General features: G+C 48.0%; 1 protein-coding gene and 1 pseudogene across 1 annotated transcript in view; one reads left to right on the forward strand and one right to left on the reverse strand.

Moving 5' to 3' along the window:
* The window catches only part of LOC146173514 (phospholipid-transporting ATPase ABCA3-like), a 109,870-nt gene that overhangs the window by 11,705 nt on the left and 72,751 nt on the right, over positions 1–25,414 (reverse strand). The window contains exons 17-20 of the mRNA XM_084585212.1: positions 23,722–23,847; positions 16,167–16,642; positions 8,060–8,247; positions 6,761–6,934 (exon numbers count right to left, since the gene is read on the reverse strand). Of these exons, the coding sequence (XP_084441338.1) occupies positions 6,761–6,934; positions 8,060–8,247; positions 16,167–16,642; positions 23,722–23,847 (964 nt within the window). The remainder of the gene's footprint in view (positions 1–6,760; positions 6,935–8,059; positions 8,248–16,166; positions 16,643–23,721; positions 23,848–25,414) is intronic.
* On the forward strand, positions 878–2,364 carry LOC146173515 (uncharacterized; annotated as a pseudogene).

Consider the following 25,414-nt stretch of genomic DNA (forward strand, 5'->3'; position numbering starts at 1 on the left):
ATGAAACCGAAGCGTTCCTACGGCAGCCAACTCGAGCCTTCAACGTAACCCCACTGAAAAACCAAAAGTTTTACCTGACAATAACCTGATAAAATCTCATCTAATCGCATAGACTCTCATACGGTGCACATCATTATCATAAAATACTATAAGACCTTACGCATTTATATGCGACTTGTATGTCATTTATTATGTGAATTGATTGAGATTGTATGAGAAAATATGAGGTTATTGCCTCATACAGTTTTTTCAGTAGGGCAGTGTTGGTGAGTGCCTGAAAGAGCGCCAACTCGGTTCTCTCTTTTCATTTGAGAGGCTGACTTTTGAATCAGCCTGCCATGAGATTTGAATTCACGTTACCCCTATGCCGCGGGCAGGAGCTGCCAACTAGGGTCGCTCCTTTCATACCTTAATACCTGAAAAAAAAAAAATAAAAAAAATAACAAACAAACTGGGCACCGAAATTGCGGAGTGGTCTATCTAGCACTGTGGCCAGCAAAGTTAATCTTTTCACCTCGGCCCGTGTTTGATGGCACTTACTGCCGGCAAGTTTTTCTTACTGCCGGCAAGTTTTTCTTGCAGCGATTGCTCGAAAGAGGGGTTTTCAGCGTCCGTGTGCTGTGGAGCGGGTGCGGTTCGCAACAGCTCAGCCAATTTCTGGCTCTTGTGCCCAGCCAATCGTTCCTGTGACACGTCAAAACGGTCAACGGATCCAGGAAGGTACACGGACCCTAACCACTGCCATCTTTTGGATGTGCCCCGCTGTCTTCGAGAATCATCCAGTGAAAACGCCTCTGACAGCCACGCCGCCGCACTAGGCCTCGCCTCATCGAGGCGACCCTGTCCGGCGCACCGCGTTCCTCAGTCCCCAACAACCATGGAGGAACCAGTGGATGCAGAGATACCCAACCCACAAGACTATCGCCCTGGTGAGTGGAAAACTGTCCTACGTGCTTATCGAGCTCAAACCTCAGATTCAAACGCGGCCTCAAAAAACCCATCAACGGCCTCAGTTCACGTCAACCCTAACGGAAGCAACGCCGGCGCGCCGTCGGACGCTGCACCTGGAACCTCTCGAGCCCCGCTCCAGGAGACGCCGCACTTACTACGCATGACGCGCGCGGTTGTGCACAAAAGTAAACAACTTGCCGCGCTGCCGGCAGGCACGATCCGAGTCGTATTTCGCCCGAGAGGCGGGCTCTCCCTGGAAAAGCTTCCAGCTCCAAGTCTCTTGCAGGCACTGCATGCAACTCCGAGCTGCTCAGTGATGGGCGAACTGCACATCAGAGTTCATCCCACAAACAATACCTTCACGGTAGCGACGGTGGCGGAGGCAACAGCTCTCGCCTTAGTGAACATGCAGGAAATCACTATAGATGGAAAGAAATTCCCGGTAGCCGCGTATATCGCGGCACCTCCAGCGGCAGTCAAGGGTGTTATTTCCCGTGCATACTGGAATGAAGCACCAGATGAAATACTAAAGGACTTGCAGTATCGCAACCCGGAGGCCAATATCATAGCGGCTCGACGCATGGGAAAAACGTCGTCAATTCTAATAACATTTGCTTCTGGTCCGGTACCCCACACCATCAAGTACATGTGTGTTGTACATCGATGCACCAAATACAAGGGCAGCCCTGAAGCTTGTACAAACTGCCGGAAACCTGGTCACAGGTACGATGTGTGCCCTCTCCCAAGAAGCTGACTCTGCCCCCGATGTGGAGAGAATCACGACAGGCAAGAAGACACTTGCACGCCGAAATGCATTCTTTGTGGTGGGAACCACCTTACCGGTACAGGCTCATGCAAAGCCAGGACCCCCCAGCCTCGACGACGGACAGCGCCGAAACCCAAAACAGCAGTGCCCACGGCAAAGGACTTTCCACCCCTAGTGCCTCGTCAGGATCGCCAGCCAGCCTGGACCAAACCCAGCAGTACACCCCAAACATCACGGCGGGAGGAAGAGATAGCACTCCTGCGGGAAGAGGTAAGGCATTTAAGGGCATCCGTTAGCTCTATTCCTTCCACATCCAACCAACCCCCTCAATCGCCAACACCCGAATCGTTCACACCCCCTCCCCAAAAAAACGGAGACCAGGAGACGTTCCAGACATTGACTCCAAATTCAAAGACTTTGCCCAAAACCTAGAAGCCAAGATTCTGGCTCAGACTCAAACGTACATTGAAACCGCCATGGCTAGGCTTACAGAAACAATTATCAGACAAGTAACCACAGCCATTATGCAACAGATTCCAAAAATGATTGCTGGAATGCCTTCGAACACCCCAGCTGACAACCCTACACCAACTTCCATCCTTCGCCCTCCTACCCTCCAGCATGGCCCTGTCGACAGGGGGCAGTAACCCCCGACTACGCATTTTGCAATGGAATTGCAGGGGGTTTCGCCGCAAACGAGACCCCCTGCAGCAACTACTCTCTGCTTCCTCCACACACCCCGATATATTAGCGTTCCAGGATGCTGGAACAAATGTATCACTGCCAGGATACGCTCTGGTACCCTCTGACATCACTCCCAACCCTAGGGTTACCACGTATGTTCAACACTTAATGCCATACACTTGTCACGAAATACACTCTCCGGTGGCTCACACATATTTAGAATTAATCCCGTCTACTCAGACATCCTATCCCCTATTCATCCTTAACTGTTACCTCCTTCCGAGACAGCCGGTCGCCGAATTAATTGCTCTCATTAAAGCTGCATCCACAGTGGCAAGAAAGGACCCCCTCATTATTATAGGCGACTTTAAATGCGCACATGTAGACTGGGGCTACATGCGCACCAACAAGAGAGGAGCGGAATTACACAACACCCTTCAGATGCAGGGCCTCTCTATATATAATGATCTCAGCACACCTACAAGAATCGGCAATAGTGTCACCACCGATACTAGCCCTGACCTTACATTCGGCCGAAACCTTCCAACACTGGTATGGAGCAACTCGAATGAGACCCTGGGCAGTGACCATTATATAATAACTATAGAGCTTGACTTTGCCAAAAAAGCTAAAATCTACCGTGTCCGGCAAACTAGCTGGGATAATCTGCGTAAGCACAGAGAGGCCAGAACATTAAAGACCCCCTTTAACCTCCACACATGGATGACACGGCTCAAGGAGGATGTCCAGGCTTTCACGCAAACTTTAGACACCACCCCCGAGACTCCCATTGCAGATAGTAGGTTAATGCACCTTCTCGAAGCACAGAAGAGTATCCTTGCGCGCTGGAAAAAACATAAGCATAATCGAAAACTTAAACTTAAACTGGCGCAAATTCAAAAGCAAGTAGAGGAGCACAGCGCCGCCCTCAGTAAACATAACTGGCACCAAATATGCGATGGGTTGCGAGGTAATCTCTCCTCCTCCAGGGCCTGGCATCTTCTTCGACACATGATAGACCCCGCACAAAATAAAAAGGAAACTCGGCTTACCCTCAAAAGGCTTATCCATAAACATCGATATAGTCAGCAATCGCTCTTAGCCCAACTGCAATCAAATTATACTACTGTGGGCCAAGCAATATCCTATCCAGACTACATAGGCCCTGATCAACCCTCCCTAGATGCCGCCATTATGGAGATCGAAGTTAGATCAGCCCTCCTTAAGCTACGCAACTCAACCCCTGGAGAGGACAAAATCACCAATGTAATGCTCAGAAACCTAGATGACCGTTCTATTTCCCTGCTCACTGAATACTTTAACGAGTGCTGGGAAGCGGGGCAGCTGCCGGATGAATGGAAGCACGGTAAAATAATATTCATTCCTAAACCAAACAAGCCCATAAATGCCCAAAATCTCCGTCCCATCTCCCTGACATCATGTCTGGGGAAACTCTTTGAGCATGTCATCCTCACCCGTCTTACGCAACACATGGAATCCCATGGACTGTATCCCCATAGCATGCTAGGTTTTCGAGCTCATTTATCGGCGCAGGACGCCCTACTACAGATTTCAAATGCTATCCTCAATGATATGCCACACCACACCAGAGCAATACTGGCAGTTGACCTCACCAAAGCATTTGATAAGGTCACGCACAGTGCTATCCTGCAAGGCAGGCATTCAAGAGCTGCAGCTAGGGCCTAAGGCCTATAACTATATCAGGGCCTTCCTGAACGGACGCACCGCCTCCCTGCATATAGATGATATACAGACCCCCTCTTCCACACTTGGTAACATTGGCACACCGCAAGGCGCAGTGTTGTCGCCATTCCTTTTTAATATTACCATGATCCCGCTGGCAAAGGCTTTAAGCAGTATCCCACACTTGGGACACACCATTTACGCGGATGATATCACGGTTTGGACCACATACGGCTCGGATGGAGACATAGAATCTACACTTCAAGAAGCGGCCACAGCTATATCTACCCACACGGAAAAAATTGGCCTTGAATGCTCCCCGACAAAGTCAGCACTCTTTCTACTCCGGCCGCGGCGTGTTCCTACCGCCCCCATAACAATTTATCTGCACGATACTCCCATACCACAAACTCCCAACCTCCGCATTCTTGGTCTGAACTTACAGGATACGGGGAAAAACGACCTTACCCTGAAGGCACTAAAACAGTCTACTTACTCCGTCATCCATCTTTTGAGAAGGGTTTCACACTCGCGAGCCGGCCTAGATGAAGCTGACAATTTAAAGGTACTACATGCCTTTGTGCTCAGTCGCATTCTTTACACCTCTCCTTACCTGAACCTCTCCTGTGCAGACAAAGATAAAATCAATGCCTTAATCCGCATGGCTACCAAAGCAGCGCTCAACCTACCGAAGACCACTAGCACGGACAGGCTCTTAAAACTAGGAATGCACAACAATATACAAGAACTTATAGAGGCACATCGGTACACACAGTACCTTCGGTTGGCTGGCACGCAAACAGGACGACATATACTGGATACTCTCGGCATTCGCATACCCGCACATGCTGAAGAGTTAAACCCTCTCCCTCAGGCCGTGCATTCAGCGCTTATCCTCAAACCTCTTCCTAAGAACGTCCACCCAGAACACCATCAATCCCGCCGCGTCGCGCGAGCCAAAGCTCTCCATAAACACTATGGGACTGCAGAGTATGTCCGCTGGGTGGACGCCGCATGTGGTTCAGACCGTTCGGTAGCTGTGGCCTACAATCCAACAGCCCCCCCACTCAATCACTTCATAGACCCTCCCTGTAACTCGGAGGAAGCAGAGGAAGTGGCTATAGCCTTAGCAATCGCCCAAACGGATGCGGCTTACATACTTAGCGACTCCAAAACAGCCATACTTAACTTTGCCCGCGGACGCGTCCGCGGACGCGTCCATCCTCCCGCGTGGCAAATATTGAGAATGTGCACCCTGAATTCTGACAGGCGTATTGAGCTTATATGGGTGCCGGCTCACTCTGGCAATCCCGGAAATGAGGCCGCCGATAACATAGCCCGAGGACTTATTAGCCGGGCAAATGGCGACCCATGCCGGGATTTCTCGAGGGAGCGGGCACATACATTTTCTGAGCTCACACAGCAAGCACGCCTTGCCCGTCGACTCTACCCCTCTCCCCACCCCCAGCTGTCTCACTCCCAACAAATCCTCTGGAGGCGTCTTCAAACCCGAACGCTTCTCATCCCTCAACGCCTATCCTACTACTGACCCGTTTCCCCTGAGTGCACTCTCTGTGGAGAGTTGCACGCCACCTTAGACCACATTCTTTTCGGCTGCCCTGCCGATCCTCCCCCGCAGGGACAGCCCGCCATCGGATCATGGGAGGAATGGGAGGCCCTCCTTACGTCGCAGGACCTGGACATACAACTTCTCTGTGTGGACCGGGGTGCCAGTGCCATGGCCCTACGTGACCTGGACACATGCACGTAATGTGAGGGCCGTGCGGTGGCCCTGGGCCCTTGAAGGGTCCAAACTCGCTCATTTAATAAAGTTTTTTCCTCCTCCTCCTCGAAAGAGGTTTCAAAACCTCCCCGGCGAAATTCCGCTCAGAATGCGGGTTGTAATTCTTCCGCCTAAAAATAACCATTGTACAGAATAATAAAATTACATCGGCATGACTTAGATAGCTGACAAAAAAATTAAATGCCGTGTAAAAGTGGTGGTCGCAGTAAGAGCAGAAAGTATGCAGCGGATCTTGAAGGGATGTCTCAAACGCGGCTGATTAACCGCGCGGCGAACAGACAACATGCATTGAGCGGACGTGTAAGCGGGCGTCATCGCCCCCTGGACCTCCCGCTCCGGAGCATCGCGGAAGGGCTTCAGAGTCGGCAGCACGTTCCGCGTACTTCCCCTATTCTAGCCACTGGAACGGAACGGTGGAGGGGAGCGCGCACATATAGGCACCCTAAGCAGAGTGCATTTCAAACATTCTAATAATTAGTAAAATCAAATCTAATCACAGGGTGCAGATTGGGACCGCCCATATCTGTCAGTTCCCACGAACAAACGTCCTTGTGATTGCGAAAAGTGTAAATTGTATGTCAGTTTAAACTAATGACGGCTACAGATCAACCACCCCACGACAGCAAATGCCGATGAAAGAAGGCCCTCCAAACTATATCTGATGACGCCGCAATCAACCATTTTGCGCAGCGATATAGAGCGTATTATTACAGTACAGCAACGTCGCGGTAAACCGCCAGGTGCAATGCAGTTTACCGCGAACCTTGCTGTATCAGATCAACGCCAATGGTAGCATGCGGATTTCTTCGAAAGGCTCTTTTGCTTGACACGCTTAAAACCGGGGCACCCACTTGTGCGAGGTTAGCACGAAGGCGGCGCTCGAGTTCTTGCGTAATGTGGCGATGGCGCGGAATATCTTGTTTCGCGCCACCACGTCCACGCCGGCGTAAGGTTCGTCCAGGTACACCAGCGGAGCGAGTCCCAGCAGCGCAGAACCGATAGACAGCTTGCGCCGGTTGCCTCCGCTGCGATACAGCAAAGCACATTTCAGTAAGTCATTGTAAAGGTCGCTGACCTCACGCAGTGGAAGCGAAGTGACTCTGGCGAGATGATTACAGAACAGGGCGTGCTAACGTTGTTCCTATAAACATGTCAGCCAAAAGCAGGCTCCTGCTGCATCCGGGGAGCATGTCCCTCCCCTCTCGCTGGTACCAACAGGTGAGCACACGTTGGTACCAGAAGTTGGGAGGACATGTAGTACGTGCCATATGTAGTCAATGAATGTACTTTGACACTGATTCCCTGATTTGTTTTTAAGACTGCAGATCCACAGTCGGCCGAGGAGAGCACGTACAACTCAACCGGCGCTTCAGGCAAAGCACTCGCTAGCCACTCTAGCGGTTGTCCGCTGTTCCGCTTTCCTGGACGGGGCGCCAACAAGCGGTCTGTTCGGTCCCTATACTTGGTGATATTTCTTTTACATGTAAGACCTTAGTGACATCGAATAACGTTATCGATATATCGTTTCTGTACGGTTAGAAACGGACACCTCTTTTGCTTGTACTTTTTATGACAGAGGACTTTACCTCGAACCTTGACCTAATTCTGACCTGTCATACTTTGGGGGATTCTGTAGAGGCTTTTTGTATTCGTTGTTAAAGGGAACTTCAGTAACGCAAACACCGCGTTGCCCACGTGGCCGCTATAGGGCAACCAAGATTTAATAAAATATATTAAAATATCACTAAAGTAGCTTTCCTTAGTAACGAGTTATTTACCGGTGTATCGTTAGATTAGGACCGGCAGCTAGTGTTGAGCAGCACTCATACACCACAAAATTTGAAGGAGCGGTTGTACGTGCCGCAATGCAGTAAAGCTGCACGTAATTTTGCATAAATCGTGCTTAAAATTATTCTTGAGTTGCAGCTTTCGCTTCGCGCAGCGGAAAATATTTGAGCTTGCAATTGTGTTTAGAGGAAACTTGAAACCCCAGATGGGCAGCGAGTATGTGTCGTTACCTGCCTACATCTGCTAGGTACAACACACTGCCAGGAATAAGACTTTAGAGCGCCGAAGATAGCATCTGCGCCACCCTTAGGCGACTTGCGCGCATTCTGAAAGAGCCCTGTCTCATTAAGGCCACTGCGCACCTGTAAACTCCACACGGCTTGCCAGCGTACTCCTTCAAGTCGACGACGGACAAAACGCTGTCGACCATTGCTTCAAGGTCGGCGTCGCTGATGCCGCGAAGCCGCCCGACCAGGTAGAGGTACTCGTACGAGTTCAGTCTGTCCAGCAGCCCTCCCAGCTGGAAGCAGTAGTTGATCTGCGACTGCCACTACCAAAAGCAATGGAGATGTAAACGCCGCCCCGCTCCCATATATGAAAAAACTTTGAATACTTCTGTAAACCGCATTGCAGAAATACGAAAGCATCCTTATCACTATATTTCTTATAAAAAATCCTTATCATTATTTATTAGTAATTGGACCCCACCGGGGTGGCGCTGTAGGTTACAGCGCTCGATTACTGTTTCCAAGGTTGCGGGATCGAATCCAGAGCTCGGCGGCAGCTTTTCAGTGGAGGTGAAAAGCAAGACACTCGAGTGCTGTGCGATGTCAGTGCACGTTAAAGAACCCCAGGCGGTCGAAATTTCCGGAGTCCTTCACTACGGCGTCTCACATTGCCTCAGGTGCTTTGGGACGTTACACCCCACGAACCAAACTAAACCTTATTAGTAATTTGTTTGTTTCTAATATCCTTACCAGAAATTATCTCGTCACTAATGTCCTTATACTGATTTCTTTCTTACTAGTATTATTATCAATAATTTGCTCATCGCTGATTTCCTTGTCCCTAATGTTTGTACCACTATTTTTTTCCGTATGACAATTATCACCATTTCATTATCACTAATATTGCACGTTTTCATCACATGTCTTTACATTTCCACTATTTATGCTATCATAACAATTACCACCAACACATTATCGATTCAGTTCTTGCACTCGCACTTTGGCCTTAGTGTTTGGCGAGAAACATTTCTATTAAGGATTTCGCCTTTACCTCTAGGGTACACGTCTTGGGACACTCTACACAATCGGCCTAGCGCGCCGCTTTGCTAGCGGCTATATGCGCAACGTGTCTCGCGTACATTGCCATTCCAATTGACGCAGATCTTTTGTTTTCCTTATTGCCAGCAATCTTCATGCAGTCCGTCACGAACGCTGCATAAGCGGATATGCTTGGTCTCTGGTTCTTCTCAGACTGTAGTGCCACATGCATGTAAATGTAAAGTTGTTTATAGCCCCGTCGTGGTGGTCCAGTAGTTCAGCTGCCCGACTGCTGTTCCGGAGTATCCGAGATCGATCCCGACTGCTGGCGGCTTCATTTCGATGGCGCCTGTCTACCGAGTGATTCCCGTGCACGTTAAAGACCCCCAGGTGATCGAAATTACTACTCAGCCTTCCACTAAGTGCGGCACATCTTTCCTCCTTTCCACTTTCACTTCCACCTTTCCCTCTTCCCTGATTGTTCACAAGAAGGGAAAGACGCAGCATCTATTAAACTTGTTTCTGTGGACACCTGAACCGCGCCGTAAGGGAGGGGACGGAAGGGAGTGAAAGTGGACAGATAGAAATGGGCGGCGTAATGGAGGGCTGCGGAGTAATTTCGACCGCCTGGGGATTCTTAACGTGCGCTGACATCGCACAGCACACGGATGCCTCTTCGTTTCACCTCCATCGAAACGCCGCCGCCGGCGGTCAGGATCGAACACGGGTACTCAGGCACAGTAGTCGGGAATCTTAATCACTGCACTACTGCGGCGGGATAACTTCCCTTACAACGCAGTTTAGGTGCTCATAGAACAAATGTGACAGACACTGCGCCTTTCCTTTTCTGGAAACCAACTATTATAATTATATTATTATTTATAGGAAAGAAAAGGTGCAGTATTTGACACACATATAGATGAAGGAGAGCATACCCCTGGCCGCCTTTGATCGCTTTTACTCCCCGGCTGTCCCCATGCTTGTGAATGTCGCAACATGGCGCCGAGTCTCTGCTGCGCGCTTTGTCTAAAACCCCGCCTTCCTTTTCATGATCCTTGCAAAGGCGAAACGTAGCTCGAAGCTGGAGCAGTCTCATATTATAGTATCTGATGACCACCATGATGAAGTCCATACTGATATCTCGTTCGTGAATTTCGAAAATGATGACATGAGACACTCCACGAAAACCGGCTTGTAACCTTCGCAACAAGACACCAACAGGGCAGAACAAGATGGACCCATAGGGCCGTAGCAGCACAGATTCAAATGACATACCGTAGCCTACATTCTGTCCACATTCTTCCGAATATTCTTCTGATATACGCACGGCAACAGACTGTGCTGATTCGTCGGCGCTCGGTGACTGCAATACAACGCTCGACGTGAATCCCTTGGGTCATGTAGGAGTTCAGCAAGTCCTGTGGCACCTGGGTAGTTTTACCAGCCTGTGACGCCTCTTATGATAGCTACCTGTGACTAATAGATGGCGTCCAAGAGGTTCGTCCTAAGGGGTGTACATTGGAAGTTGCTGGGACTCGTGAAGCATATCTGCTTCATTTTCTCATCGTGGTCCACCTGTTGGTTGCAGTCGTTCAAGATATCATCGGATTCATCGTTGATCTGCTCATCATCATCATAGCATCACCTGAGCATCATCATAGCCATGGGACCTCGTCAATGTTGCACGATGTCCAGATGTTCCGACTTTGTTGGATGGAGACCAGCTTGCCACCACTTGTATCAGCATTGGCACCACAGTTGTTGCCTAGAGTACTGATCGTTTTATGCAGTTACTGCTGGACCTCTGGCTTGAGACTCACGTCATAAGGCTCCAGCTTGCTCTTACGACTTCTTGGTGACCCCAGTGTGGTGCTTTGTGGCGCGAACGTGGAAACGCTGGCGTGCCGGGAACTGAGCACAGGACTGGAAATTCATAGCTCCAGTTCGATTTTTGAACGCACATCCTTGACCTTTGACGTCAACGCCCTGCCACTACTCACACTCTGATACAACACAACAACCGGTTTCCACCATGTTCTTTTCCGGCGCACTGGCTTTGTTTCGTTCTGTACTAGTGGAACACTTGCTGTCACTTTTCGAGGCATTTTGATCACTCTTTCTTTTCACCACCCTTCCGCACTACACAAATGCTTGCGGCATTGCACGACTCTGTCGTTGCACCTGTGTAATAAAACCGGAAACAAACTCTTCGCTTTGCACCTCGGCATACCTTTCGCAAGGTTACAGACGTTGGCGTGTCTGCTAGAATCACTGTTGAGGCGTCTGTCTCTCGCATTGTTTTTTCACATGTTGCGCTTGTGATCTCTTCGATGAAGGCTAAGATCTTTGCTGTTCGGTCTTTTTCTTGTCTTCTCAAAGCGCATGCACTTCCATCGTTCTCTGTTGTTGGCTTCTGGATTGCTTTGGAAGCTCGCTCTGTGGCCATGTTGTCAGAAAGAGAGTCTTCTTTCCCTGGCGGTCCGAATACAATATTGCTTGCAAACTCTAGATTCCTCTGCCTGACATTTAAAGTGCGTTACTGGCCCGACGATTTCTTTACTGTTGAATAGCCCCATCTATATCGGCCCCTCATTGCAATACGTATCTTCCAAAAGTGGTTGCACAGCATGGCAGCAGTTCCTTAGTGACTGCTGACATCGCTCTGGACCAACTTATAATCGTCGCTCTTATCAGTGACTCCCCGCAATGTCTCGGTGTACTAGGATTCCTCCGATAATGCCTTTGGAGGTGATCTCGAATAAAATTAGGCATCGCTGTGAGAACGGTGGCATTTACAACTTGCGTCTCTTTAAGTTCAATTTCAGAACAGGCGGTTGTGCCGAAAGGTGATTCCGAGAAACAATTCGGTAAAGTTGCTTTCGTAGACAATGCAGCTGCTGCAGTGAGCTCAACTGCTGTCTTCATAAAACAATGGCTATGGGCAGTAGGAGCACGAACTTAAAGGCCTCGATGTGATGGCAGAGAAGCGTCATTGTCCGCGTGGCAGTTTCCTCATACCCTTCTACTGCTGTTACTTCTACTGCACAGACGTTACTGACTCTAAAAGCCTGCATCTTCTCATTTAACATGCGTAAACTGTCGTTACCGGCTTTCTGTCTGGCGTGAATGAGTTTTAATAGAGAATATTCATTTCGTTCGATTTATATAGTTCATTTGCCTCGTGGCAGAGCCGGGTATGAAAAGCTTGAACGACGCGCTTCCTTTTGGTGTGGTCCATGTTGTCTCGATGAGCCCCTTTTCGTCTCTCTCCGGTGAAGTTCGCTGGCGGAGCTCCTGGTATCTTCCTGGAAGGTCGTTGGATTTTGTCTTGTAACCTATAGAAATGATCGACGGAGGAGCTCACAATACCTTGCCGGATTTCGGCACCAAAATATAGAAGGAGGGAATACAGCAGGCAGCCTTTTACTGCTTTTATTCCCCGGCTTTCTCCACGTTTGTCAATGTCGCAACGTGGCGCCGAGTCTACCGCGCGCTGTCAGTCCAAAACCCTGTCTTACTCATCATTCTTTTTGAAGATGTCTGCACGAACCTGCAACAACAAACATCTCGGTTCAGACACCTGAATGGTGCCTTAAGTGAAAGGGAGACGACGGAAGGGAAAAAATGAAAGAGGAGAGGTTGCCTAGCACAAAGCTCCGGAATATTTGCTTATGAGGTTTAACGTCCGAAAGCGACTCAGGCTTTGAGAGATGCCGTAGTGGAGGCCGCCGGAAATTTCTACCACCTAGGGTTCTTTAACGTGCACTGAAATCGCACAGGACACGGGCATCTAGCTTTTCACCTCAAATAGTTTATTCTGTAGGGTTTAACCTCCTAAACCGACTAGAGCTATGAGAGACGCCATAGTGGAGGACTTCAGAAATTTCGACCACTTGGGGTTCTTAACGTGCGCTGACATCGCACAGCACCGGATCCCACACAGTTTCTCATCCATCGAAACGCTGCAGCCTGCAGTCGGGATCGAACCCATGTCCTCCGGCACAATTGTCGGGCATGTTAACCACAGCGCCACTGCTGCTGGGCTTCATTTAGTCTCTGCTGAGGGCAATTGTCGACCATTTTGGGGTGTTTAATGTGGGCTGACCTCGTACAGAAGATGGACGCCTCTCGATTTCGCCTCCATCAGAACGCAAGCACCGGCGTCTTAACCACTGAGCAACCGCGGCGTGTTGTCGTCTCTCCTTAAACTGTTTACACTGTTCTCAGCCAACTTTAGGTCATTTTCTGACCAATGGCAGGGCAAAAGCACTAATCCTGAGGTTCAGAACCTAGCGCAATTGTCTAAAGTTGTCGTGTCAGCTTCGTGTAGGTGTCCACAGAGTGAGGCAGATGCTGCGCTTTTCTTTCCCCCAAAACAAGTCAGCTAATTGCATTTAACCTAGTTTATAGAATTTAACGTCACAAAATGACTCGAGTTATTAGGGACTCCATAGTAGAGGGCTCTAAAAATTTGGACCACCTGAGGTTCTTGGACGTGCACTGACATCACACAGCCCACGGGAGCCTTGCAGACTGCGTAAATTGTAAATTGATGTACAGGAATAGAAAGGTGCAGCATCTTTCCTACATCTATGGACAGCTTAGCCAGCTGTATAACAAGGTGAGACAGGAAGAGGTATCGTAGTGGAGGTCTGCGTTGTATTTCGACCATGGACTTTCACAAAGGAAGGCCGAATGCACACTATAAGGGACTGAAAAAGTATGAAACAACATTTTTTAAAACTATCCCGATATGTGCGCGTATGAGCTTACCCGGCGGGCCGACACAGTACTGAAGCAAGTACCGACAGAACAAAATTTTTCTAACAGTTTTATTGTGTCATCCTGTACGCATATAGGCAGCAGTTTGTTCATAATTGTTGTGGGCTTGAAGAACACTCCGATATAAAATGTGATTGCGTTTTGAAGCTATAGTTTTAAAATGGCACAATAGCATGTGTTGTGAAGATGGACATATTCCTGACAGAAACTGCGCCGGGGCGTGCGTCTGCTAGGATGACGCTGCCCTTCTCCTCCCCTTTGTAGCGAGCGCAGCCGCGGAGCACAAGTGCAAGTCCCGCCGGGGTGGTGCAGTGGTAAGACGCCCGACTACTGTGCCGGAGAACCCGGGTTCGAACCCGACCTCGGCGGCTGCGCTTCGATGGAGGCGAAACGAAGAGGCGTCGTGTGCTGTGCGATGTCAGCGCACGTTAAAGATCCCCAGGTGGTCGAAATTACTCCGTAGCCCTCCACTACGGCTCCTCTTTCTTTCCACTTTCACTCCCACCCTTCCCTTACGGCGCGGTTGCGGTGTCCACAGAAAAACAAGTGAGACAGTTACCGCGCCTTTCTCTTCCTATAAATAAATAAATCAGCCAAAAAGTGCAACGGCGAAGCTGGTTGTCATGGTTACGACGCATGCGCACTAGCGGCTCCGGTCCCGCACGGCGACTTTGGCTGTACAAGGTGTAGTGAAGCTTTCCCTTCCAAATAGCCTTCGAAATGACGCTTCATACTTTAGTGTTCTGTTAGGTGCATTCGAATTTCTTAAAGGACATGAGGTGCAAAATACATTCATAAAAATAATTTAAAGACGCTTCTTTACATGTATGCTGAAGTGGCCACAATGACGCGCACATCACTCGAGTTAGATATGAACGGAGCCTACAGTTGAAATTTTCACTAAAGAAATCCCAGGATCGGTCAAACACCGGAGGAACCCTACATACTCTCTCACTTTCAAAGTCGAGCTTGACGCAGTAATGTTTATGCATCCTTTTGATGATGAAATTCGCCTTCATGAAAATTAAGAAAAAATGGCACCGTACGCGCTGTTTTAAGAAACAATACTTGCCGAGTCTTCTGCTGGCATAAAACAATCACCCTATTTGAATATCATGCAATGATACTAAATTAGGTTTAGTTTTTGGTAGCTTTAACGCCCCAAAGCGACTCAGGCTATGAGAGACGCCGTAGTTGGATGGCTCCGGAAATTTCGACCACCTGGGGTTTTTAACGTGCACTGACATCGCACAGTTTAATGCAAATGAAGCACCGGTAGGAATGGCACGCGTTTAGAAAAAGCTCCAAGGTCGCCACAACAATGTCCCCCATGATCATAAACAGAACAAGGCACGGAGCTCCAAAATACTTGTTAACGCATTCAAGCACCACGTATTGATGTAGGTTAGACCAGATGTTGATCTCCTGTCAATAAATAGAGAAATTTATCCAATCTACCAACTCTTAATAGAGACAAACGTACACGTCCAAGTGCAGTGATGCATTAACGGTTGCAAAGCTCCCTATAAGCTGTGTCGCACTTCACCAATGTCACGCGCCAACGACTAGTCATAACACACGTGCTCCAACAGCGCCATGTTTCATTCCATGTCGTTCCTCTCCTTGTTCCCTCGTTTGAGCGTGTCTGCCCCGCTCACGTGACCTCAACTAAACTAGAGACGTGCTGTCACTCCATGATGATGATTAACAGCCAGCACCCTCCCGTGAAATTGCCTGGAACTACGCCCTTCGCCTCTGCCGCCAAACCACCCTCCTGACAGCATCAAACCGGCTGTTAACGAGAATTTTACGGCATCCTCGCAGACGTTGAGTGGACGAGAATCTATCCTGGTGAGGGAACGGAAGTGCACCCTAAGCCGATCCGGGGCAGTCTCTATACTAATAAAGCTAACTAGGTTTTCTAGCGGATGATACGGCCATGCAGAATGAACAAAAAATGTTAATTTCAAACGGGGTTAGTACGAGGTACCTCTAACAAAGGCGAACTATTTCGGCCGGGAAGTTTCTGAATAAGCTATAGATGCCATTTTTGTAGATCCGTATGGTTGCGATCAGGTGGACCAATGCGAATTTATGCACTAATTTACACGAATTTACACATCCTGAGGATGACGCTGAATACACTGTACTAACATCTTACTCGCTTGGAGCTGATCCGCTCAGCCTTGCTTTTATACCAAGCTTTCCACCCTGTTTTACTAGTTGCTAGGCCGGCTGCCCTGAACACCGGGTGGTCCTGGATTTAATTTTTGGGCCTCGGCAATTTTATTCTTCGAAACTTCGCGTAGAAAGAACTTTTCTTTGTCGCCTTGTGGCAGTGGTCAATAGACGTGCAGATAAATGATTCATTTGCTTGAACTCTCCTCCATCTCCAGGTATCCCATGATCACATTGGGCTAACCTTGCGTGTGTTACCGCTCAGCCGGGCCTTGGCGGTATAGGCGTCACCGTACGAGGCGCTGATCAGCTTGGCCAGCATCTGGAACGTGGTGGTCTTTCCGGCGCCATTGACTCCAAGCAGGCCGAAGCACTCGGATGGCCTCAATGCCAGGTACAGTCCTTTGACGGCATGCAGCGCCCCGAAGCGCTTGTGCAGCCTCCAAGCAACCAGTGCCTGTTCGGAGAAGTCTCCCTCCTTTTTAAGCTCGTTCACCAGTGTCCTGTGCTCATCCACATCGTCGTCGAGCTTCGACTCAGTGGGCGTGAAGCTTCTCTCCTTGACCAAGTATCCCGATACCAAGAAGCTCATGGCGACGAGCATGGTCATACCTATGCCAACCATGTAAATCAGCTCTGCAGCAATGCCGCGAATCATGTTGAAGGACAGCAGGTCGATGGATCGGCAAACATCGTTCGCCGGCACTATGACACGAGCTCCTGCAAGTCCAATGGAGTTGGTGGTAATCGGATTGGAGGAAGCATTATGTTGCAGTGGCTCTGATCCACTGTAAAAAAAAAAAAAAAAAAAAGCATCCTCAACGGTGTGTTTTCGAGCCTTTAACTAGCAGCGCCCGTGCACTCGCCAAAAAGGATGCAAAGTATGACTGTCGCGCGCGTCACATGTACCACGGCCACTTGATGAAGCGCACTAGCTGCGGCCTGCTGCGCCACCCGAAACCGGCGGGAGGCGCCTACTTCCCGTCGCTACCGACGCGGCGCCATGGCTCGAGGAGAGCTGCGCCTGGCAGCGCTTTAAGTGAGGCGTCGGCGTGGTAGGAGCATGTTATGTTAAAGATATAAGAGCTTCGTGTCACAGAATTTAGCAACACGAATTCGTATATACTCTCATGTCCGGTGGGAGCATGTCAACACTTAGCACCGCTCGGCAAGGATGTATACTGGAGTGTAAAGCGAAAAACTTAATGTGACGGTAGTTCAAGGCGACTCGTTTGGTGTGCTCGCATTACCGTGATTTATTCGGGTCAAGGTGTTTGTCACAAGAGAATGTCGCCCGGCTGTGAACAATTCGTAGGCTATTCAGCAGCCACGGTAGCCCAATGCATAACCCTTTAAATCACTATGCCGTGAAATCCGCGCGTGTCAATTTCATACAGTTTACTCATTCCTGCATACAGTTTGTATACACCAAATTGACGTCAGCCTATTCTAAACTGCCAGCGCTATCGAATAAAAAAATGTAGTCCTTATACTGTGAGCAACCTCTGTGAATGCGAATTGTAGCCAACCTTTCTCATCTCATTATCTGACAAATGTTACGGTGGAAGTAGGAAGGCGTTTATTAGATAAAATCTAGATGATAACCTGGCACCTTCGACTTCTTTGGAGACCTTAGACTTTGTGCGCCAGAACGCTATCCATCATGGCTGCCTGCATTGCGCACGACCGGTCAAAGCAAGTGCGCTTCATAGTGCCGGTCTGCCTCAAGGTGCTATGCATATGTGCCGAATGCTTTTTATTCCTATATTTAATATATGCTCGCGAACCCATATAATATTGCTGGTTTGTAATTTTCAATGGAAGAACGCGTATCGAGTGTTCCAGTTGTGAAACTAATTCTTACCTGCGATGAAAGAATGTAATATTCAGCACGTTTCCATGGAACATCAAGTATGTCAACTGTCATAAGTTAGAAAAATATATTTAGTATTGCGAAGTTGTGGAATGCTTCTGAGCGCAACTGCAGCCTAGCTTCAGGGAGCCGCTAGGTACGTTTATTGCATGGTCAAACAAAGAAAGAAAGAAACAAAGAAGAAAGAAAGAACAGACGGAGGAGCTTCTTGAGAGAGGTTTATGCCATAGCCTTAAACGTCGCTTTACGGTTGAGTTGACATTTTCGGCCCAGTTCTCTATCAGTGGGGGCAGCAACTTACTTAAAAATATCTTGCATAGCTCCTCTGCGCTGTTTCACAGATTAGCGTGTTTTCACAGATTAGCTGCAGGCACTGCGTACAGGGAGGAAGCAATGCTGCAATCAAAAGTTTAACCAGCTTGCTGCTTCGCCGCACCTTTCGAGCCTTCATTATCCTTTAAAGGAGGTGACCGTAAGCTGACAAAGCTTGACGTCTTCATTTACGGAGTACATGAAGCCTACATTGTCTATGTTTTTCATTAACCCGTAATTTTATCCTGTTGCATTTTTTTGCTGCAACACGCTCTTGGATAACTGGCCTGTCACATGAGAACTATTACCAAATATCGCATAAAGCAACAACTCGGTTGTCATAAAAAACCTGGGAGTTCTTAACTCCCCTTGCGGATCCTCGTTAGCCTACCCGCACTTTGCTGCCCGCTTATTTACCACAACCCTTAATTACCGCCTCTGTCACATAGTAATTAGAATAAAGTCGTAAGTCACCGCATTATATGTGATAGCACCCGACACATATACAAAGCCCCTCTTAAACCGAAGCCGTACGAACGTGCATATGGGCCCTCTTGCCAGAGGGCACATAACTCTGATGAACATGCGGACGTGCGAGTTTCTATCCCCGCCAATGTCCATGTGGGGCCTCAAGCGGTTTTGTGTGGGCAGCACAAATTGGGCGAGGTATTGTTTTTGAACCTACAGGCTAGTTACTGTTACATGTACCTTCAAATGCTCCACAAGAAATCAATTTTGGTATCATGCGGGCACGCTCGCCTTCCAGTCCCATTATGGCTGATGTTGAACCTACAGTGGTTTAGTAAAAGCGGCCTTATTTCGGTTTCACGAGGGCTTGCCCAAATTGAGCTCTAATTCAAATTCCCAATGTCGTCAATTAACCTACAAGAGACCGCGTGGGGCAGCATTTTGGCATGCCCGTTTTTTTAGCTCACTACGACCGACGAAGGACCCACAGCCCCATTTCAGGTGGGTGTATGAGGGCTTTAACACAAATAGCCCACATGTAGGTTGGATCTGCCCTCAAATGTCTCACAAGGGGCCCTAGCGGTATGGATGCAGGATTGTGTTCTGTGTTAGCCCGAGCAACGCCGATATGGGACTTATGAAGCAGAAACAGGGGAAGCCCCATTTGAGCTTGCCCACTTTTGCCCCATCCAGAACTGATGCAGGTACCATGACGAATGCCCCAGTCCTACTTGCCTACATCGTACCCACTAGGGCCCCACATTCTGCAGACGGGGAGGCCTGCGCTCTGCCATTTGTTTAGGAAGCAGCCCGTGCCGATTCTGCGCTTGGATTGCCGTTACTGGCGCTGCCCGCTAGCGGCACCGCCACAAAACTTTCCGTAACTGTTGCAGCGAATGGGGTCGAATATAATGCACCATCTGTTTAGGCTGGCGGCCTGACTCTTTATAACCGTGAGCTTCGGGTTGCGTCAGCAGGAGCGCTGGCGAACGGTATAACGTTTTGCAGGGCGCGTAGCCATACAAACCACTTCTTGCTTTTGAGCATATAATTATGCCCTCCGTGCTGTACTCAAATGCACAAAGTATTCAAGACAACTCATCGAGTTAGACATTTACTATTACAGTCGAAGAGAATGTGCGAGCCGGTGCTGCATATCGCCATATCCTCTCAGCTTAGTTGCCGATCATGCAACCAGGCATTGTTGTCGGCGACATAAGTTACTAAATGGCTCTTTGCCAAATGAGGCACTCCATCATAAATTCTGCTGCGGTGCAGTCTGAATCCTTAACTGTTCAAGCATGCGACGTGAGTCTCTGGGTTAGAATAAAATTTTTAGACAGTAAGAAACGGCACGAAAGCTTCCACTCGCTTAGAATAAGGTGTTTAGAAGAGCAGGTATTGCGGTGATTTATTGCTGACACAGGTCACGAAATTCTAGTGAGTCTGCTGCTTCACCGTAAGAATGACTATAGAATTGGTGGAAAGCTTAAACCCGCCTCTAAACGACGTGCTGCTACTGGCAGCGCACACTTGTAGTCGCTACCCCTCGGCAGTGCTGGCGCGTCGAAGGAACACTATTACTTCTTCAGCCTTGGCCCTGAATGCGACGGTCGGTATTCTTCGCTCTTGGCGACTCTCATAGCCGGAGTCGATTTGGGACGTTAAACCCCTTAAAACAAACCAAACTTTTGATCTCTGCACATATGACCAGGCATAGATAATGGTTCGTTTGTAGTTTGTAGGGCTTAACTTCCGAAAGCGACTAATACTATGAGAGGCTTCATAGCGGAGGGTTCCGGGAATTTTGACCACCTGGAGGTTTTTAACGTGCCTTGACATCGCTGAGCACACGGGCTCTTATCTTTTCGCCTCCAGCGAAAAGCGACCACTGAGGCCAAGATAAAATCCCGCATTCTTGGGCAGAGTAGTCGAGCGTCCTACCACTGCACCATCCGGCGTAGCCAGGCATGGATACTATACGGGTCATGGCTTCGATCAAAGTAAAAAAAAAAAAAAAAAACGACTGCCTCACGCGAAATCAGAAACAACTCTGTGTATTGGTGAGTAAGTTTTTGGTCATGATTATTTGCTATTTGTATGGAGTTCGGGCGACGTCGATATGCTGTCTGACGTCACTATGTTCCCAGCAATCACCGAGGCGCGTCGCATTGGCGTCACGAGTGACATCACTGTATGCTGACACATCAGCACGGCGCTGTGTTAAGCGAACGTCGAAGAACTGAGACACGCGGCGTTTGCAGGCGCTGGAGCAAAATTAGGTAGGCCAGTTTTTTGGCTTGATTTTTTTTGCATTATAGGCGCCAGCGCTGCTGTGATTGTGGAAAATGATTAACATGTATATTTATGGAAAGGAGACGCTACAAAACATGCTGGAATATTTCTCGTTCCCTGAATAGCGCTGAAACGTGGAGGCTAACCAAGAGGGTTCTACTTAAGTTGAGGACAACTATGGAACAAAAATATTAGGGGTAACATTAACAGATAGGAAGCGTGCAGAGTGGGTCAGAGAAATAACTCAAGTTACTGACATTCTAGTGGAAATCAAAAAGAAGAAATAGGCGTGGGGAGGACATGTAGTGCGAAGAGAGGATAACCGATGGTCGCTTAGGGTAACAAACTGGATCCCAAGGGGAGGAAAGCGTAGCAGGGGGCGGCAGAAAGTTAGGGGGGCGGATGAGGTTAAGAAGTTTGCAGGGGTCAAGTGGATGCAGCTAGCACAGAACCGGGTTGTGGAGAAATATGGGAGAGGCCTTCGCCCTGCAGTGGGTATAGTTAGGCTGATGATGATGATGATGATGAATAGCGCCTACAGCGAACGTGGGCGGCGGGGAATGTGATTTGAGTAATTGGAAAGCTTGACTCATATTTGGGTGTGTATGTGTACGCATAATGAGGGGAGCAAGTCCGGGTTGAGTAACTCTCGCAAAAGCTATAAAGGTTAGCTAGAACACTGCGCCACTCACCTTTGTTTGTTTTTGCCAGCTCGGCCATGAACTCCTGACACGATCCGGTGATCAAGTCGGCACTCGTGATTTTAGCCAGGGCACGGATCAACGCGAAAGGCGGGAACAGATAGAACGCGTAACAATGAGTTTCGACGTCCAGGGCAGAGACAATGGCATAAAAAACGGTCATGGACATCATTCCTGCATTTGACATAATATATATAGTCAAACCCGCTTATAGCAATACCGCTTCGAAAAATATATCGTATTATGGACTGCTACGAAATCATCTTTCTCGTGTTTTCTGCGGTAAAATAAACCATTATATCAATGCTGTCATAGCGCATTACTGGTTATTGCAATCAAATCTGGTCACTGAGAGCCAAGCTGAAGGGAAAACTCGCCCCAAGGTTGACATGGCTAGCGTCGTTGTGCACTTCTGTGCGCTATGGTTTGTGAAAACAGCTTAGCAGAGGGCATCAAGTCAGCTGATCATTGAGAGTTCGGAAAAAACTTTTTGCTGCTTCTCACCTCATACAAAATTCTCGCTCCCCTTCAACAAATTTGTGAGTGGCAGCAAAGCTGGCAACAAATTCAACAAGAAGGGAAGCTATTTCAAGGAACATCTGCAACCGCTTCCCATTGGCGGGTACGGGGTAGTTTATGATGGCTGTTATTTATTCAGAAAAGTGGATGATTACCGTCTGCAGGAACCTTACAACCCAAACACATCTTAGATAGAACAAACAGGTATTCCTCGAAGTTCAGCCGGAAGCCAGCTTCGTACCGTCTCCCAAGGTCATTATTCAGGTTACGGAGTTGGCTCTTGCCGAATTAAAATGTCACTCAAGTAGATCACGCAAGCGTGAGTTCTGAGTGAGCCGACCACAAAGTTCGTAGCGCGCTTGGGAGTTTGGGACAAGTGCACAGCCTGAAAGGCATGCGAATAAATTCGTACAGCAAGGAAGTGACGCACGAAGCCTACTTGTATTTATCGTCCTTGGCGGCGTTTATCTGTAATTTTCCTATTATCTCAGCCTATTCTTCCCGCAGTTTCCGACAGCTGTTCGTCATTCATCAGATTCTTGACATAGCGGGCGAGCGAAAAATATCACGCGTGTATATACGCGATGAAAGAGAGACAGAGTGATGATCAAATTATCTGTTCATAAATTTCAAAAACACGCACGATTAGTTTTCTTTATTTATGGCAGCATGAATTATTCGTTCCGAGTTCGGGATAAACACGAATAGCCCAATTTTGGTACGCATTGGAATGTTAGATCATTTATATTCGTGTGTTCGCGACATTATCATAGAGTAGTGTTCATTAGACTCGGAACTATATAAAAATGCGCCCCAATGCTTTTCTTTTATTTTTTTTGAAAGTCCCAACTGTTCACTGTGATAGCAGGACAAGCTGCAGAGGTAAAAGTATTCCAGGCATTGGAAGCTTCGACCATATTTATTAATACGCTCATAAAAGTCTCCTACAATATTCCTCAGTGGCCTGAAATGTATATTTAAAATAGGGGGGGGGGGGGCATTGAATCTCTAAGAAAAAATTAATAAAGTTTTTCCATCCATCTAAGAAAGATTTAACTAGGAGCGCCGTAAACGATTTAAAAAAAAATACGAGGGTCTTTAGCGACTAAAGTAGTGAAAGGCGAAAGCCTGAGTGCTGTATTCCGCTACGCAACTGTCACTGATTAGCAATTAATTAATCAACTAAATAATCATTGATAAATAGTTAGGCATTACGTAGGCAGTGAATAATTGATTAATTAAGTTGCCAGTAGTTATTTATTGACTTAATCAGTCATTATTAGTAGCCAATAAATATATAATCAGTCACTAATTAGCAATTGATCATTAATTGGTATATGGCTATATAAGGCACGCATTCGCGCATACTGTGGTGGTGCTCTGTGATTGGTCGAAACCCCAGTGACATCATCCCGCCTCGGCCAATCAGAGCCGCCACAAAAAACGGGACACATTTTGCCCACGACAGCATGACCCATTAAAGGCTTTCGTCTTAAAAACAAATTTTTCGTCCGCATCGCAAGCTTAATTAATTTCCATCAACCTGTACTTAGCAGTACCTTACCACATCCTGCGTTTTTCGTACAATAAAAGGAGTTCCCATAAAGCTCGACATGCAACAGTGGTCTTACCACCCGCATACACCACGACCATCATGTAGCCCATTGCCTTTCCGGTTGAAAGCGCCCACTCAGCGAATAGGTAGCTCATGCCGATCGCCGACGGCGCGAAGCAGGCGAACGTCAGGGCAATGTAGCCTGCAAACAAGGGAAATAACCGTGGCTCAAACATAGTGAAAAACGTTGTATGAGAAATACCTCACTATTTCTCACACAGTCTCATTCAAATCGCAATAAAATCACATACAGATGCTGTTTATGCAACGATGCAAATGCCGTGGGATAACGAATTCACGACGCGATGACTGCATATAAACACGCAGCGAGCTGACCACGCGGCCGGCTTCATTCCCGGATTCACTTATCAATTCCGCCAGCAGTGGCACTGCCGTCGCTTTGCACTGGGCGTATAGTAAGCAAATACATATAGTCTACTGATCAGTCGCATCCGCGATCGGCGCTTACAACCCACCAGCACGAGTTATGAGAAAATAGCGCACTAATTTCCATGCAGACTATAATGTACCGCCTCGTGACTAATGACTAGCGTAGGCGTACGAAGTTGTCAGTGAATAAGGGCCTTATATAATGAATAAGTTGGTAAACACTGCGCTGAAAGGAGCTACCAACGAGGCTGCGGTTCAGAGAAGGAAATGATTGAAGCGGTGGCGGGAGGGGGGTGACGGTGGTTTGCAGTGTAGCGCATCTTAATGACGAGAAATTTCACCTGGCAAAACCTTGTTTGGCCTCATTTCCTTGCAGAACGACATACCAAGAAATACATGGCTTGTATGGGACTGCCACACCTAAAATTGGCCATCCCTGGTCCTTAGCGATTAATTTTCACATGCGCCAAAAGCTTAGATTTTAACGGAACCGTAGTAATGGACGAATTTTTTATTTTTTTATTTCACACTGCAGATAATTGTACAGATCTAAGCAGAACAAATACTCAAGTAGATATTACGAATACAAAATCCCAAATTAAAATGAACAAAATAAACAAAATGAAACATGCAGCATGACTATGCGCTCTCAGTCATTGTGCAGGAAAATTTCACTCTGCTATATGGTACGTGGAAAAAAGGAAAATTTAATTGTGTATGAAGCAAAGTAAGGAGTAGAGGCACTGGGATGATGGTCGCATGTAGGTCGTGTAGTTATTGCACGCGGAGCGCAACAGAAGTGGTGGAGGTTTAAGCCTACTCATTGTTATACGAGCCCAATCGCCCACCGGCGTGACTCAGTCGTCAAGACACTTGGCTACTAACCCTGAGTACCCAGGTTCTAACGCGACCGGTTGGAAGCCGCTTAGCTTCGGTGTTGCGTTTTAAAATGAAAATAATACATGTGGTTTAGCCAAATCATCAAAATGACTAAATCATAGTTTGACCTTGCGCGGCCTTGAAGGTCATTAGCTGTCATATGGCGAACTCGGGAGTTGCAGCCTAAAGAGCCGAGCTTTCGCTACAGAACGCCCTGTATTCAAATGTGTGAATGCATTTCTTTGTATTTGGTTTGGTTAGGTTTTGGGGTTTAACATCCCAAACAGACTCAGGCATGAGAGACGCCGTAGAGAAGCTACGGCTCCGAAAATTTCTATTTCCTGATGTTCTTTAACGTGCACTGACATCGCATAGCGCACGAGCGCCGAGGTTGTTGCCTCCACCGAAAAGCGGGTGCCGAGGCCGGGATTCTATCCCGC

The sequence above is a fragment of the Amblyomma maculatum genome, chromosome 11 (assembly GCF_055883805.1).
Source record: "Amblyomma maculatum isolate TAMU_Amacu chromosome 11, ASM5588380v1, whole genome shotgun sequence".
In the NCBI taxonomy this organism is placed as follows: Eukaryota; Metazoa; Arthropoda; class Arachnida; order Ixodida; family Ixodidae; genus Amblyomma; species Amblyomma maculatum.